This window comes from Monopterus albus, unplaced genomic scaffold (assembly GCF_001952655.1).
Source record: "Monopterus albus unplaced genomic scaffold, M_albus_1.0 scaffold23.1, whole genome shotgun sequence".
NCBI lineage: Eukaryota > Metazoa > Chordata > Actinopteri > Synbranchiformes > Synbranchidae > Monopterus > Monopterus albus.
In genome coordinates, this window is record NW_018127903.1 from 3379521 (window position 1) to 3396891 (window position 17371).

At 41.4% G+C, this 17371-nt stretch overlaps 4 protein-coding genes across 4 annotated transcripts in view; 1 reads left to right on the top strand and 3 right to left on the bottom strand.

Annotated features, from left to right (window-relative positions):
* Positions 1-607: 607 nt before the first annotated feature.
* Positions 608-7313, bottom strand: thoc5 (THO complex 5). The gene is made up of 20 exons (XM_020594361.1): positions 7179-7313; positions 6796-6900; positions 6109-6252; positions 5706-5819; positions 5286-5383; positions 4981-5127; positions 4788-4902; positions 4377-4509; positions 4216-4293; positions 4032-4075; positions 3611-3707; positions 2836-2944; positions 2191-2295; positions 2002-2098; positions 1800-1911; positions 1607-1710; positions 1413-1500; positions 1214-1329; positions 892-1082; positions 608-789 (listed from the first exon to the last, which is right to left on the bottom strand). The coding sequence occupies exons 2-19, from the start codon at positions 6892-6894 to the stop codon at positions 1068-1070; spliced, it is 1815 nt and encodes a 604-aa protein (XP_020450017.1). The 5' UTR covers positions 6895-6900; positions 7179-7313; the 3' UTR covers positions 608-789; positions 892-1067.
* A 388-nt stretch (positions 7314-7701) lies between these two features.
* tfip11 (tuftelin interacting protein 11) lies at positions 7702-12548 on the bottom strand. Its single transcript, XM_020594360.1, has 15 exons — positions 12443-12548; positions 11758-11984; positions 11469-11625; positions 11209-11365; positions 10992-11119; positions 10730-10891; positions 10311-10502; positions 9994-10173; positions 9746-9880; positions 9564-9667; positions 9283-9451; positions 8907-9150; positions 8616-8758; positions 8311-8476; positions 7702-8214 (listed from the first exon to the last, which is right to left on the bottom strand). Exons 2-15 carry the CDS (start codon positions 11964-11966, stop codon positions 7868-7870), a joined length of 2493 nt encoding a protein of 830 aa, XP_020450016.1. The 5' UTR covers positions 11967-11984; positions 12443-12548; the 3' UTR covers positions 7702-7867.
* A 210-nt stretch (positions 12549-12758) lies between these two features.
* On the top strand, positions 12759-15331 carry srrd (SRR1 domain containing). Its single transcript, XM_020594362.1, has 6 exons — positions 12759-13053; positions 13160-13200; positions 13300-13505; positions 13592-13690; positions 14378-14529; positions 14615-15331. Exons 1-6 carry the CDS (start codon positions 12908-12910, stop codon positions 14853-14855), a joined length of 885 nt encoding a protein of 294 aa, XP_020450018.1. The 5' UTR covers positions 12759-12907; the 3' UTR covers positions 14856-15331.
* Positions 15332-15424: 93 nt separating this feature from the next.
* The window catches only part of LOC109956902 (clustered mitochondria protein homolog), a 12894-nt gene continuing 10947 nt past the window's right edge, over positions 15425-17371 (bottom strand). Inside the window, exons 26-28 of the mRNA XM_020594358.1 lie at positions 16968-17093; positions 16800-16873; positions 15425-16388 (exon numbers count right to left, since the gene is read on the bottom strand). Coding sequence (XP_020450014.1) covers positions 15779-16388; positions 16800-16873; positions 16968-17093 — 810 coding nt within the window. The 3' untranslated portion in view covers positions 15425-15778. The remainder of the gene's footprint in view (positions 16389-16799; positions 16874-16967; positions 17094-17371) is intronic.

The following is a 17371-nucleotide window of genomic DNA, read 5'->3' on the forward strand; positions in this document are numbered from 1 at the left end:
TCTTTCTAATTACATACTGTACATCCCTATCCATAAATCGCTAAACTCTGGATTAGGTTGTTCTAGTGGATTTACTGTTCAAGAAAAAAAGAAATACTTGTGGCACAAACACTTCTATAGTCTGCAGCTAGCAAGTCATTAGGTATTCTATCAAGGATTACTCTAAGAGAATCCTAAATAAAAACCCATGTTGCTTCTATTACAGCAGCCAGGATGATAAATCAGGTAAGGGTAAGTGGTCAAAGGGTAGCTGTTGACAATACACTCTGAACACATATCAAGTCTCTCATATATGCATCCACATTTCCCTCTCTTGTATCTTTTCAGTGTTAAGATGGAAGGGACTCGGATCAATGAGCGAGCATAAAAGTGACCTGGGATGTACCCCAAACATAATTTTCCATGGGCCTGATTATCTGTGGAAATGACTCAGCAAACTCCAGCACTAAACCACAATGGCATAATAATCAGCTGGTGCAGACAACACCTATAATGGAGCAGCACAGAGACAAGGGTGAAGCAGAATGCAGAGGCATAAAACAGGAACACTGAGTGAACAACAAAGCCTGGACACAGCAGAGCCATAAAGAGACCAGATATACACACATTCAAGAAAATAACATGTTTTTATTTTCAAACTGGTACAAAAGTACAACTTCGTGTGTCAGTCACAAAGGAAACTTGGCTTAGTTGCAAAGTACAGCAGGAGAATCATATATTCAGGCTTAGCGATGACTGAAGAAACCCTGAGGATGGTTGTACTTGAATGGCTTCAGACGATTTGGACCTCTGAAATTAAAAAAGGTAGAGACATCAGAGGTGAACTCATTCAGCGTGTCTCTGACCATATGTGTGTAAAATGTTGACTAACTTCCTTCTGTGAACTTGTACCTGACAGTCCGCAAGCACATCTTTTCACGGGGGAACTCTCGTGGTCCCTCCACACCGTCATCTTGACCTTCAGTCTCCAAATACACATCCAGGCACACACACAGACGTGCAATCTGATTGGTCAGGAGCTGGTGTCCTGGACATGGTCCCTGTAGCTCATTTTTGAACACGTTGACTTAGGACTCCATGGCCTAAAAAAAAAAAAAAAAAGAAATTTCAGATGTGTTGTCAGTAAAGGGACTAGACAAACGAGCTTGCGCTTACACAGTAATAGAGCACAAGCTTCTGGGACACAAATGACCATTACTATAAAAGTTCATACTCGAAGGTTGTCATCGGTGCGTCCACTGCGCTCTCCCTTCCAGCTGAGAGAGAGGGAAAAAAGAGGAGAGATCTCTGGGTAACGAGGACTCAGCACCACTGCTGCCTGGAGACGAGCTGAGAGGAAGAGACAGATTCTCAGAAATATTCAAACCAAATTATTAGTAACAGTCAATTCTGTTGTCAGTGATAGCATTTACCTGTGCCTCTTTCGATCACTCCCATAAAGTACAGATCAGTCTCCTTTGCCAGCCCAGCACTGGTCACATGACATGTATATGCAAGTTCCTTGAAAGGAAGAGAAATATCAGTGAGATGTGCCTCATCAGGTGTATTTAGATGAATACCTTCAGTAGATGTGATTCTAAATATCTGGATGTGTGTGCTTGTGTACCATGTACTCCTGGTAAGTTGTGGTGGTCCAGCGAGCTAAACAGGAGATAACCTTGGCAGGAAAGAGGTGCTGACACTCACTAGAGACCGGGATAATGCTGTGCTCTGAGGCCAGGAGAACAAACGATCGGTCACAATTTACAGTCTGTTCATCAGGAGTCTTTCATGTGAAAAGCTGTTAACAAATAACGTACCTAAAGAGGCAAACTGTTTGTGCAAAGCTAAGCGGGACTGCACTCTACTCCTCAGCAGCTTCATGGTGCTCTCCATGTAACTGGCACTGAGAGAACTGCCCACATGTACAACCTGTGAAAACATACACATACCAATATGATATGGCTGTAACAAACAGAAACAATGCAATACTAAGATAATATTTGTTTTCAACATACACACCTCTGATGTGTCACTGGGAAAATGTAGTCCTCCGAGACTCTGGACCCACATATAGGGGTGGCCCAGCTCCTCCACATAATCAGCAAAGGAAACAATCCTAAAAGAAAATGAGGTGTTCATTCTACTTAGGATTTGTTCAATTCAACGATATAATTTGGTCTTCGTAGTTACTTTACTTGACATCCTCACCCGACTTTATCAAACTGGTAGCGATTAGCTGGATTGGGTGTTTCCCGTCCCTGGTCGTTGGCATAAAGGCAGCTGAGCAGAGTGTCCGATTTCAGCAGGTTCCTGCTAATAAAAAGGAAATTCTTAAACTTTGCTTTCAAGGACAGAAAGAATGAGATGAATGCTTAAAGGTACATTACAGCGTAAAAAGGAGGGACTTGTGCTGTGCGTTCCGTGGCAAAACTCACACAGAATTTCCAGGGGGCACTGTACAAAATGGTGCAGCTACGGTGCTAATGTTGCTAGTTGGAGATGACCAATGTTACGTTTTAGAGAATCAGACCATGTTTTTTTATAAACAGTCCTGGTAGCAGCACTTGTTTGCTAGCTAAACAGGCTGCCTGTCTATCTGATCAAAACATGAGGATCATCATATTGTACAGTTTGGGAAAATTCAGAAATGATAGTTACATACTGTAACCTGGGATTCTATAGGTGAAGCCAGGGTGAAACAGTGATTGACTACGCACACAAAGGTCAGCACAGAAGGGGTTAAAGTCTGCACAGAACCTGCGCTGTGCACCACGTACACAACAACAATTGAGGAGCATGCAAAAGCCGTTTTCTGCTGTAATGTGAACATGTTACAAGTACTTGCACACGCACTCTGCGCTAGTGGCTGTGTTGAGGTCTGTGGAAGTGGACACCTTGGTCTTGACTGTCATAATATTCAGATTCATCAGGTAGTAGAAGAAGAGGTGGAGGGTGCTGCTATCTGCGGAGACAAGATAGAGAACACATGATCATGAACTAATCCATTACTAGCTTCATTCAGTACTCTCTCGGTCAGGACAGCAGCTAGCAACACACGTACTACGCTGGTGGTCGTCTTTCATGTTCCACTGTCTGCAGTCAGCACAAACTTAGTGACATAGTATCACTCACAGACAACTACACTACTCAATTTTTGCTTATGCTGCAGTAAACTGGCTGCTGCAGTTGGCAGCAGTGAGCATGACTGGGGAGAGCAAGGGCACTAGAAATAAAAGCAGAAATCAGAGAAAGGCCAATGAAAAGAAAATATGCTTACAATGTGTTGTAGGTGCTGTGGACCCACGATGCTGTAAGTGTCTCTCACCTCTCTACATCCCCACCCCACTCCCCCCCTTTAGGTAGAATTACGCCTGCAATGCAGATCTCCCTATAATCTGTTGCTATTCCTCTTATAACCAGCAGGGGGAGCATGGTGGTCAAGTGTTGTCATGTCATCATAGTACAGTGGCTCTTGCTTGCTTTCTTTCACATGCTGATAAGCACAGAGTTACTGTACAACACAGATGAACTAAATATTTGGGCATAAAAATGCTGTGTAAAGACAGGGAATATTTCGCCATGCAGAAAACATTTTGGGCAGACACATATGTGAAGCATGTAGCGTTACCTTTACACTTGAGGTCCAAGCAGAGGGACAGAGGGTGCCTTTTCAGCATCTCCCGTCTTTTGTCATCCAGCTGGCCACCGGTAGTTGGCCTTCTCCTCTTTTGAGAAAAGCAGAGGCAGGAGAAACAGGACATGAAATGAAAAACCATCACTGGTCTGGTGTGGGGTGTGCACACGCAAGGTGGGCTCAGGTTACAGACACCTAGCCAGTCTTGTCAAATACAGTATTTCTCTGAATCCCTCTGTTGGCACTCAGAGATGCAAGAAGTTATCGATAGCTGCTGCTCCCCAGCCCACCATACCATGATGACTGACAGCTACAGCAGCGGTTTTGTATGTCTGGTGCAGAGATGGGTATGTTAAAAAAAAATCACTGAACCTGAGGGTGTGTGTTTTGCAGTAAAGCCAGCCCTGAAACTCACCGTTTTCTCTTGCTCCTCCTCTGCATCTGAATCACTCTCATCATCTGGATGATACAGAAGAAATGGTTTCATGTTTCTTTTCTTCAGAATGTACAAACACAATGTATTGAAATATAAAACAACTGAAAAATGAATATGTGCACAATGTACATCTGATCACAGGGATGTAAAGAGCTGTTTGTACCTTGGGAATCTTCTGGAGGCTTGGACAAGGCCTTGGCCTCATCCACATCACCACTAATGGACACATTCAGGTTCTTGTCTGAAATAAATGCAAGTATAAAACACTGGCAATCAAGGCTTGCACCACATGAAGAAATAAGATATTCTCTACTGATTACTTACCACAGGCCTGGCCATAAGCATTGGCTTGAACAAACAGGACATACAGAGGTGGAGGGAGATGGCGGGCAATCTCTGTTTGTTTCTGAGTCTGTTCAAAAGGCATGGACAAGTACTCCTGCACTGGGAGAGATGCCTGTCAAAGAAGATGGAGCATTAATCATAATTATTCAGAGGATCCATATATTGTGCCCACTGGTTGTACAGCAGACCTTGACCCCAACAAAGGGAAAATATTCTTAGGTTGTTAGAGAGCAATGATACACAAATAAACAAAACATTTAGTAAGACAAATATTAAATATGCATTTTTAAAACACTTAGCAAAATCAGTGCTCCAAGCTGCTAATACATTGGTAATGGTCCTATAAAAGTTCAAACGATCAATATGGCAACCCTGCCAGTGTTGTTATACCTGCATGATGGCATGCAGTCCTGGCTGTAAGCTTCTCAGATATTCCTTTTTCACCTCAATGCTCTTCTGGATCTTCTCTTTTGTGGCCTGAGACTCCTTGTATTTCTCTGCCAACCTGCATTCAAACAAACTTTTAACAACTGCTCTGTTTTCTTACAGCCTGCCACAAATGGTTCTATGCAGGTTTTTGTACCGCTTCCTCTGCTCAAGCTCCCAGTCCAGTCGTGCCAGTGTGAGTTGGTGGGGATCAGTCTTTGTGAGCTGAGGCCTGGAAATCTCTTGTGGCGCCCCCTGGTAAAACTCCTCCTCAGACACCAAGTCTATCTCCTCATGCTTAGACCTGGGACAGAGAAAAGAGAAGTTAACTACCACTGTGACAACATCCATTTCTCTCTTTAGTGTTCCAAATTGTTGGTCATTTAATAAAACACAGAAAAATACACACACAAAAACAAGGCCTGAATGGAACCATGAAATTGGTGATAAATCCCTACTAACTTGAACTCCAGACACTTGCTGATCTCCTTTTGAAGATGCATAACTTCATAGAGAAGGTTCTGTAACTGAAGGTGCAGCACATCCACTTTCTGTTTTGCCTGAGTGAAGGCAAAAAACACAGTGGTTAAAGTTAGTTTACAAACACTACACAGGTAACCCTGAAATAAATGCACACTAAACAATATGACAAGAATCAAAAGCAGGATTCTATAGAAACAACTACTAAGAACTGGTGACAGTGGCAGCTACTGCAGTTAGAAGCAAGAGCTCAATTCAACTTTTTTTTCTTGATCATCACAAAAGGAAACTGAGGAGCACTTTGTCAGAAAACGAACAAATAGGGTGAACTTAACCTAAGCAGGTATCTCCCTTAATATCTCATAAGCACAGAGCAATATTTAAGAGTTGAACGGAGGTTACCTCATGTGTCTGGTCTCTGCTTTTCTTTAGTCGCATATGAGCCAGACGATTAAGTTTTTTCAGGTTCATGAAGTGGATGCAGCTCTGCAGACGTCTCTGCTCCACCTCAGCACACTGAGAACAGATACAACTAATTATATTTCATTATTATGGTGGAGACACAGAACCAACTTTATCTAGGAACAAATACACAATGTTGTGGTGTATTACTTTTACCAATACTAAAAACTGTAAATGTAAAGTTTCTGCTGTGGGAGGATGTACTTGTTTCTACAGTACCAATCCAGTACATCAACATGATGATTTTAACCATTATGTAATGTGGCTACATTATTACTGACAATAACTTCAGTCCTTAAAGACATAATTGTTTGGATGTGTATCTTAAAAGTAAGATTCTTACCCCTTCCTTGGCTCCGTTGGCTTTAAGGTCCTGGATATCATTCAGGAGTTTAGCCAAATTCTCACATGACTCTTTGTACTGAAGAAAGTCCTGCTCAGGGTCCCGGCCATCCAACTCCACTTCCTCACTATATGTGCGTGCCTCCTAAAATAATAATGCTTTGTTATTATATACATTATATAGCACTCCTGTTGATAAAATATACCTTCGTTATTTCAAATTAGTACTTCTTTATTAAGAATACAGTGTGTAAATATATACAAGGCACATCCAACCTAGTATTGATCACATGGTGCATTCATCGAAAAGTGATTACAGTTTCAGTTACATAAGGGCATTTAACTCGAACACAACTGATTTAACTGCAGAATTTTTAGTGATGTTAGTCCAAAGCAAATAGGACACAACGGATGTCGAATATCTCAAAACCACATGACAAATGCTGCAAAAGCTTCTAAAAGAGACATTTTTACTGAGACTGACAAATAGAAGCTAATTCAACTCTGATCATTTCTAAGGTTGTAATTGCTTTATTGGCTGTTGAGCTTGGAATAAGATGGTGTTTTATAAAACCAGAAACTTTGTACAATTCGATTTAGAGATCTTTACATTTTGTAACGTTTTGGAATATGTTCTAATTCACTTAATACACAACTTTGTTCCCTCGTGGGGACGTCCTATCTTTACCTGCTGTTCTCCTTCTCCGCGACCTCGCTTCATCTCCGGTATCCCTGCTTCACTGCGGAGGACCTTCGACTTTCGCTTTTTCAGGATTTCCGACGACATGGCTGACTAAATAAAGATAGAGAAACTACAGACTGAGTTCAATACAACAAAGATGAATCGCGAAACCATCCCTTACGTTAGGTAGAGCAACGTACCAATATAATTTATACCAAATTAGCTAAAATTAGCCCTGCGGGAGTTAGCTCTGATAGCAAAGGCTGGCTAGCTCAATAGCTAACAACCAATCGTTAGGTTTTCGTTTCATAAAGGCGGATTTACGATCATACATACTAAACCTTCGATATGTCATATGTTTGACGAAACATTGTTTGGTATTCACAAACCTTCGTGATGCACACATCCGTCTGAAATAGTTAAATTGTGAGCAAATGAACGAGAGACTTTATCCTGCTATAGCACCGAGTGCGAACGGAAGCCTTGCCGTGCCAAAAATCTTAAACCGGATGGCCAGAGAACCCACTTAAACCGCGACCGACAGTGAAACAGATTTGAACACGACTATAGTCATTCAGAAAGCTGGAACAACACAATATTTCCCCTTTATTTCAGTTATCGTATGGATAGTCGTCCCATACAAAAAAAAAAAAAATGTATACAATACCAATGGTAAAAATGTAATGGAAAAAGTACTAAAAATTAACCAAAGCAGTCTTGCATCACCTCCTAGTTAAAAATTAACATAGGAGAAAAATAATAGTCTGCATAAATATATCTACTTTTTTTAACATGTACTTAAATATTAAGTGTATGACCACCCTGTAAGATGTATTTATACAAAAAATCTATTTACTTGTAATTAAATATGCTAGAGAAAATTGCCTTCCTGTTTCACTAGATTAAAACAAGGACAGAGAAAACCAAATCAAAAAGTATTTATTCACAGTTCTGATCTTTTAAAAATTTACAAAACCACATGGCAAGGTTTCACTATACTAAAGTTACATAAAAAGCAAACATATGCTCCACTACTCGCCTTTTTACACTTGGCAGACCAAGGAATCACTGTCCACCCTCACTTGGCCATATCTATCAGACTCTGCAGCGATGTGGGCACCCATGTTTTTTCTCCTTGCACAAACACAACCCCTCTGTCTATGTAGATAACAATACGCCCAAATGTGTATAGCTGCTTGCCCTCATGCCGTTTGGCTACTAAGGGCATAAAGACAATATTGTTCTCTTCTGCCTTGGTCTGGATAAGATCTTTAAAATTAGTTGGCACACCAGTGCTGATGCCCCTCTGAGCCACACTCTCGGCATCCCTGCGTTCCTGCATTGCTTCATACTGGAAGTCCTTCCGTCTCTCTGTCTGTGTGAGATATGCAATATTCTCCCTTGCACCGGGTTGCATATAGCCACCTGTGGATATGAAAAAGAATGTGTTGCAATATGTTTTGGTACAACAAAGAAAAAAAGTGCTTTATTCCTACAATTTTCAGTGCATGCAGAACTAACCCATGCCTGAAGACACTGCACGGTTCATGATGTCCAAAGCTTCGTTGAATTTTTCTTTTATGAGTGGTTGTGCCAACAAGACATCACTGAACATACTTTTCCAACCAAGATACCATTTAGTGATTTCCTCATAGTTAGGGCTATTGTTCAGCCATGAACACAGCACCTATAATCAACAACAAAAGACATACAATAAAAACATAAATGCAAATGAACTATGTACAAATATTAACTGTTGCTAACCTCATCTTAATAATTCTCTGTAATGTATTATGCAATTTATTTATGTAAGTATATTCACTGACTTGCAACCATTTTGCAAAGAAGTTTTTATCAAGCAGGGACACAAGGCTGGAGGGAGACAGCATGCCTTCCCAATCCATCACCCAGTGAAATGGCTCCATCTGCTGCTGGTGAGGGTTGATCACCAGCTCTTCCAAACACAAAGCTGTGGAGGGAAACAAACAATCACAACAAGATGAGAAACCACTGGGAAAAGCACAGATCGGGAAGGAAAACAGGATGGAAGACTGCAGAGAAATACATGTTCTTGCATTGCTTTGGCATACTTAAGGCTGTCACTGATGAACACATACCTAGCTTAGGGATAATGTTTTTCACCATGAAAGCCTCCCATGCACCTGGTGTAAAGACATCTTTCCATGGCTGCAGGATGAGGCGGGCTGAGGCATCACTGGGATGCCACCTTTGTAATGCGTTGGAAAGTTTGCTCCTGATTGGCGGGTAGAGAGGCTCTAGGCGTGTCTGGAGAAGAGGCAGCCAAGGATGGATCCAAGAGTGGATGGGCACTGTGTCAGTTAAAGGGTTCCAGTTATCCACCTATCAAACAGGAAATAATAAATAAAAACAGCTTGCAGCATGTAGAAGGAAATTATCCACAAATAAATTACGTGAAAGGGGGGTTTCTCAACATGCAAGTGTCTTTAGGTGGAGATATTGTGTTTATCTTGCCTCTCGCTGTAGCCGAGGTAAGATCAGTTGCTCCAACAGGTTATCCAGTATCCACAGGGGGAGGAGAGGAGCCCACAGTTCCACACAGTCCACCATTGGGCCGACCATACGAGGCTGCCAGCCTAACACACAGGACCGCATCACTGGGATCCACACTTCCCACAACAGTCTGTAACAAAAATAACAGGATACATGACACAAACGCATGCTGTGAAAAACAAACTGTAATGCACTGGAATTTAATAATACAAATATATAAGCACAGCCAAATGTGGTATGACCTGTGGTAAGGGTCCATATTTGAATCTGGGACACTGGAATGTAGGTCCCTTGATTCCAGTATTGCTCTCCACTGACCAATGTCTTCCAGACAGTAAGAGCTGTCCTGAAAAGGATTAAAGCAAATAATGACAGGATGTAGTTAATGTAGTTACCTCAAAAGAAGATAACTGTGAAAACAAACCTTCAGTGGGTCCCAGGAACGAAGTTTTTCTTTGAGTAATGGATGAACAACAGCTACAGCCAGATCTGCCAATCCCATTGTCTTGTATTCTTCGTAATAGTCTGTCTGTAAGGTCTCAAAGATGCGGGCACACTCCTGAACAAAGAAGGAAAGCACCCAAAACAGTTTTCAAAACAGAGAAGGAACTAAAAAAATTGGAGGAGGCTGATACCTGTAGCTGTTAGGCTATGTGTTAACTGTAAATGCACCTGCAAGGTAGGTCCCTCGCCCGGTGCCGTCTCTCCAGAAGGAAAACGCTCCACCAGTGCCAATACGGCCTCTATTCTTTGGATGGCATCTTGCTCTACATCCAGTCTGCTCTGCAGTGCTTGTGACTCGTGTCTCAGAGACACAACTACATCTTTTTCATGCTGTAGACGTCTGGCAGACTACAGGCAAGAGTAATACGATAGCAAAACACAAGACGTGTCAGTATGTGGTAGAAGTAGCAGAGAGATACATAGAGCATTTTTGTACAAGCCACAACAACATATAACAAGCCTTAGGTGGCTGATACATCTCATACCTGTAATATGTCCTGTTCTGTAAGATCTATCAGTAGCTGCAGGTTATGTTCAAGCTCAGGGAGAGCAAAGCCAGACCCCTTCTGATCTCGAGTGGATATACTCGGTGGACCTTCATCTGGAACACTGTGTTTGTTGGTCATCTGACTGTAACTGTAATAGACCTTTTGTTCCCTCCCAGTCATATCGATTACCTAGACATGGGAAGAGATATGTGGTAAATGAGACTCTGTAACAAAAATGGTAGCTGGCTATGTTCTTATATTTATATAAAATGTCATCTTCAGGTTCTTATATTGAGTAGAATTAAGCTCCTAAATCTTATTACAACATTACAGCCTTCAAAGACTATGAAGATCCTGATCGAAATTTGTCATGCAAAAGAGAAGGAATGTTAATCAAAGAAATCCCTCTAACATACCTTGACCTGTGCCAGCTCTCCAGCGGATGCTGCTGTGCTCCGCCCTGCCAATTTGCCTTTAGCCTTGAGCTCATCAACAGTTCTGTAGGAGTATTTGGGCTTCTTCTTTGCCCCAGACCCAGCAGGATCCTTACGCCACTGGCCTAGCTCCTTCTGAAACTCCTTCAGAGACAGAAATTGACAATTTTAAAATACAATATCACATCTGCTATGGAATACACAAACAAGGAAACAAAGGAGAGAATTTTGTTCAGCACTCTACTTTTTCCTCCTCTTCATCTGAGTCAACCACAGGAAAATCCTGACGACTCTGCTGGGTTCGCTCAGTGCCGTAAGCACCCACTGCTCCCTTGCCTTTACGAATCTTCGCCTCAATAGGGTTTACAATACCTGCATAAATTGAAATGTCAAAGTTGCTCTTTTAAATCATACAATATTAATAAACGTGTCAATATCATAGCTTTCTCAGGCTTACCCACCTTGAGCATTCTTGCCCAGGCCTTTGCCTGGCTGGTAGCCCATTTTCTGCAGAAGTTTCTGTCCAATCCCCCTTGTGTGCTTCTCCCAGCTACCAATGCCTTGACCAGACTGTATGCCACCTGCAAACCTCTGTGACTGGTTCCCACGGAAATTACCCTACCAAAAACAATGCATTTTTAATAAATCATATAACTGTTCACATCATAAATTCCACATGCATTTCTTTTACAGATTAAACTGCACACACAATTACAATTACCATCTGAAGTTTTTTGGGTGCAGTGGCACGAGGTGCTGAAGGAGCATCATCATCAGAGTCATCAGACCCCACATCTTGCTCATGCTGTTTCTCCTCAGCTGCAGCCTTACGCAGACCACCACTCACAAAGTTGACTGGAGCAGTATAGTCTTTAGATCTAGAAAACACAAGGAATTGGTTAATTTAGTTAACGTTTTAAAAGCAATTGCTGGGATTTTCATGTACTATTCTTCTTGGGATGACAAAGATGGGCCATTGGAGCAGAAAGAAAACCAAACCCATGCCTTACTTCTTGCCTCCAAAGCTAGGCCTCTCATCCTCATCAGAGTCCCTGTCAGCCCAGATACCATAGGTGGCCTGCTCCTTGGTCTGCTTGTGTCTGCGGCGGTCTGGGTTGAATTCATTCGCCAGGTCCCAGTCTGTCACCTCAAAGCTCTCAATCTCTACGCCTTCCTCCTCCTCTTCCCCCCTCCGACCATACAGATGGGACATGGACATCTCTGGATAAACTATTTGCTGATGAAAGCCAAGAGAATATAGCTGAAAGCTTGGAGGGAAATCTAGTGAGTTAAAACGTTATTTCATCTTTAATTCAAACTAACGTTATATTTAGTGTGTCTGATTTATTTTGAATAATGTTAGTAACTTATGCTTACTGTCACTGTACAGTAGCTTGCCCATATGTCAGTTCAACAATATTTATTGTTTAGCTAGCGTTAGGATAATCTGAATCATCTCAAATGCTAGCTAGGTAACACCAATAATCTTAGGAAAACATCTAAAACATTACGTTGACAGATAACTATGCACGTATGGGGGGAAACGAGACGTGAAGACAAGCTAACTTTTACTAGCAAAAGCTAACGTTAGCCGATGTAGTTTAACTACTCGCTTTACATGAAACATTTGTCTTGAGAAATGATAATAAATATCCGTCTTATGTAAGTCACCTAAAATACTAGACACTCCCCTACCTGAGGATCACTTAATGTTACATAGCCTTTCTTCTCTGACAGTAAAGAAAGATAACGCAGCCGATGTCAGCTAGCTTCTTGCACACGAAAACATAATTACTTCCGGTATTCAGTGTCCTGCAAAATGTCTTTCGTTGGTTTGCACATGTAACGTTAAGTGTATCTTTTTCGGGTTGCTATTTTAGACCACATATGTTCACTGAATCCATCAGATGATCCAGTCACTCACATCGTTTATTGAATATGCATTATTTTTGACAACAACAAACCAGCGAAATAATTTTAAAGGAATAAAAAAAAACAATTGGCACGACACCGGAAGAGAAAATCTGTGTGTTACACTCAAAATATTCCCGCATGTTACAGACATACTAACTCCAACTCGCGTTTCAACAATAACTTTGACAGCAACACAAACATCATATCACATGTCTGTGTATATGTGGCACCGGTGAGTCAGCATAGATGTCGGATACCGGAGAGTGGCAGGTGGCCCGGAGACGAAAAGGGGTAGCTCGGAAATCAAAGTCACTTCAGGTGTCTTCAAATTCAACAAGTTGGCAGGAGCAGTTGGATATCGGGAAAATTGTGAAACGAATCAGAGACACTGTGTAAGAACCCTGACTCCTTGAATATAGTTAATGTTTCACATTTTTCAACTCAGGGTTGTGCATAAACCTAAGATCTTCTGGAAACTCTCTATTTCTCCCTCACTAGGTCTGAGCTAAGATGTGAGGAGTTTTTGCAGGAGTGGAAAGGTGAGTGTGCTGGACTAGTGGTGTTATAACAGAACGTTTTACTTGGCCATGGGGCCTTTTAGCTTGCAGCTTGATGAACCTTTCAGGATTGTTCTGCAGAGCATCTTCTGGTGGCACGCTCAGCATTCCTCCTGAAAACTCCAGAAAATAAGTTCACTAGGAATCCCAGTGACCAACAGAAGGGCAGAGATGGCAGGCTGTGTCAGCAGCTGGAGTGTGTGTGTTATGGCCTGGGGTCCTTTTCATCCTGTGTCTCAGCTCGCTACCAGCTGGCCATGTTGCTGCTGCTGCTGGATGCAGGACAGGTCAGAGATGGGTTTCATGATTGAGATAACAAACACTCTCATGTGGTCCTGTTCGTCTGTTTGTCTCACTGCTCCTCTGCTTTTAGATTCCACTGAAGGACTGCTTTGTTTATGACCCTGCATTCTCCTCTGGAGAGAGGGATGTTTTGACAGAGCTTGGTCTGACTGTACTCACAGAAAATGAGGTAAGTTGATCCGTTTATTTTAGAGATGCATCATACAGAGAACAAATAGATTGATCCATTGTTGTTGAATGTTTAAGCTCATTTAATGCAGATTATTTTAGCACTTCTAAGTTGCCAGCCAGTTTTCAAATCATATCACAGATGAGAGTGAGAGACATTTTTTGACCTTGGAAATAGTTTGACAAAAAAACATCACTGTCCATTTGTTCCCAGAGCTTTCTACAGCATGTCTTGTCATCTTCAGCAGAATTTGTTCTGTTGTCATGGAGACCATATTATCATGACGACCTAAATATGGAAGTTGGTCATATGATAAAAGCTGGTATTAATAAACACTGGTAGTAGACAACATCAGCTGAATATCAGCTGTCTGTGAAGACCACACCAAAACCAGGCACACCACTGACTGGGACGGTGTCGAAGTCATCAGCCAGGAACAGGAACTTGGAACAATAAGAATATACAGACACCGTGAAAAGAGTACACAACATTTGTTAGATTGTTGTGTTTAAAAGTTGCTGTTCAGTGGCAGATTTTTAAATGTGAAATGTCTGAGTTTCCTTTTAGCACACAAATACAAGTAATGGATCAAATACATGGCATGTCTGAAACAAGGTTCGTACTGGCTGCCTGGAAAGTGAGAAATAATGCAGAAATAACAGCATTTTGTTTCACTGTATTGTGCAGGAGGGGAAGCATCTGGTGACTAAGCCTACACTCTTTTACCTGATGCATTGTGGGAAAGCCCTGTACAACAACCTTCTGTGGAAGAACTGGAGTATACGATGTCTTCCTCTGATAATAATAATTGGAAACAGCTTCAGCGGCATCTGGGACAGGTTTTTACAAGACATGCATGATGGTGTGTAATGTTTAAGAAATAGGACTAGACGTGAGGTGATGTTCTATCTCTCGTACCAACAGGACGATCGAGAGAGAGCTGAAGCGAGACTATGGCTACATCAGTCAGGCTGTGTCTGTGTGTGAGGAGAGACAGCTGTCTTGTCCTTCCCATCTGATCAGCATCTTCAGTGACACAGCAGTCATTACCTTTCCTGCCAGTAACCTTAACAGACTCCCACAATCCACCTGGACAGAGCCGCCTGAACCACAGTACCAGCACTGCTCTGATTTGGAGATTACACTGAGGGCAACACAGAGCTGAGACAGGAGTTGGCTAATACTGGACTTTTTTTTGGTGTTGTTGCCATTTTTAAATAAATAAACCATGCTCTAAATAGAGGGTTGCATCTTGCATAACTGTGCTGCAATCCTGATAAGCTTGTCATAAGGCTTCATGGGATTGGAAAAGCTCATGTTGACTATCTTGGATGAATTTATTTAAGATGTCTTTCATCACTGAATGCATGTATTATATATTTCTGTAAAAGTCATGCAAATGACTGGTAGTAATTGACCCAAAAATTGTAGTGACAGTGAAAGGGAGCACACTGGTATTGTCCTCTTTGCACTTCAGTTATATTTCAGTTGGATTTTTTATGGGCCCATCAGTTGTTTAAGTCTTGCTGGTGTTTTTTCTTTTCTTTTCTTGCACTGTTTAGATTTAACTGCATGACATCATACAAACAGTAAAATTTAATGCAAATCTTTTTATTCCAAATACATGAAACATTCCACTTATATTACATGGTCTTCTACCTTATTTTGCTCATCATCTTGACTGAAAAATATCTTCCATTAATGTGGTTAGTTTGCTTGCCCTTGAATCATGACTGGTGAGTAATAGATTCATACTGTCATACACCATGTTTACAAGTGTACTTATTGTGTCCAACTGTGACAAAAACAAGATTGCTGTTAAAGAGGTGAAGGCATGTTTAGTACACCAGAGTAAAAAGTTTTGCTGGAAAAAAAGGAAAAAATAACACTCAATAGCACAGCCTTCTCCCAGCATCAGTAGTAACAACTCCAGCACAAGGTAATACTCTCATCCCTCTTTTAAAGTATCTTACTCTCTGCTTTATGTTCTTTGGTTCAGATTACACATAAGATCCTGGGAGATTTTTATCCTACAGCAGTGACTTTGGACAACTAGACTATAACACTGTTTTCTCATTTGATATAGGTTCACACTTCAGCTGTTCCGCTGGCAGTGACATTATCTGTTACTCCGTTGACTGCTGTGTCCTTGTCTTCTGTTCCATTTGCTATTAAAGCTTTTGAAACAACATCTGCCCAGGTCCCTTTACTCTTAAGGACTGATCCATTTATTTTATCATTTTTCTGATCTGACTTCATTTCACCACATGTTGCCTCAGATTTCATCTCCCCATTGGCTGTGCTGCTCTTTACTCCATTTTGCACATTGGTCTTGGTTTCCTCTGCTGCAACCCTGACCTCTGATTCCTCTTTCACTGTCTCACTGTCTCCTATGTCTGGTTCTGTTTTCTCCTCATGCTGGTTTTGTTTGCCTGGCTGCACCACAAGACCATTAGCAGAGACTACGGCAGCGCTCTCCACTGACACCTCTTCCACTGGCTGCTTCTGTTGGCTCATGCTGTTATTATTCCCCACTGCTGGGCTTCCTCCATCCTCAGTTTCCTTCCCGCATCCTGTTTCTTGAGCTGAGTTGACATTCTCAGAGGCAATGGGATTGTTAGTTAAGTAGATTCCCAGTTCTTTTGCTGCCGCTGCCTTTCGTTCCAGGTGTTTCTTTTTAAACTCCTGGAACATGTCACTACAAAAACAATAAATTCATTAGAGGTTAGTACAAAAACAGGCAAATTGTAGTTGAAAAGCTTTTTGAATCACTAAATATTTTATAGATCACTGTGATTTGTTGGGTGAAAGGTATCAAGATCTTACAGTAAAAAAAAACACCATGAAGTAACACTTACAAGAGTACTAATGAGTTTTCAACAGCAACATTTTTGGATCAGCATATATCATGGTCACAATTCTTTAAATAAATTGTAGGGATCTTTATCAAGATGTGTTAACATGGTTATCAGCCAATATATCAGTATTATAGCTATAAAAATGTTGATATCGGTATTGAATTCAAAAATCCTAAATTGTTCAAGTTACATTTCAAACCATGACACCGCTTCAGAAAGTTTCAGGCATATCATATATCAGTGATATTTACGTGACAGTAAGCCTCCTGATCCCTGTCACCAGAACCATCTGCTCCAAAATGGTATCAGTCGTGGGAGTCAGACACTAGGGATAGAGGGGACAGGGAGGTTATCATCTCCCACTTTTTCCTCTTAAGATTCAACAGTGTTTCAGAGACAAGCTGAGCTCATGAACATACCTCCACTGTCGGCTCTGCGCAGTCAGCTCCTGCCTGTCTTAGGGAGCGTTCCACCTGTACTGCTTGTTTGGTAATGGTACACAGAAACTCTTTGCTGCACTGTGTCTGTGGGTGATCATCTCCAAACTGAGAAAGAGAAAAATCATAAGATGACACATACACACACGCTGTGTTTTCATTCCTTGTGGGGACTTTACATTGACTTACAGTGGTGTGAAAAAGTGTTTGCCCCCTTACTGATTTCTTATCTTTTTGCATGTTTGTCACACTGTAATGTTTCAGATCGTCAAACAAAGTTATATATTAGTCAAAGATAACACAAGTAAACACATCATGCAGTTTTTAAATGAAGGTTTTTATTATTAAGGGAAAACAAAATCCAAAACTATATAGCCCTGTGTGAA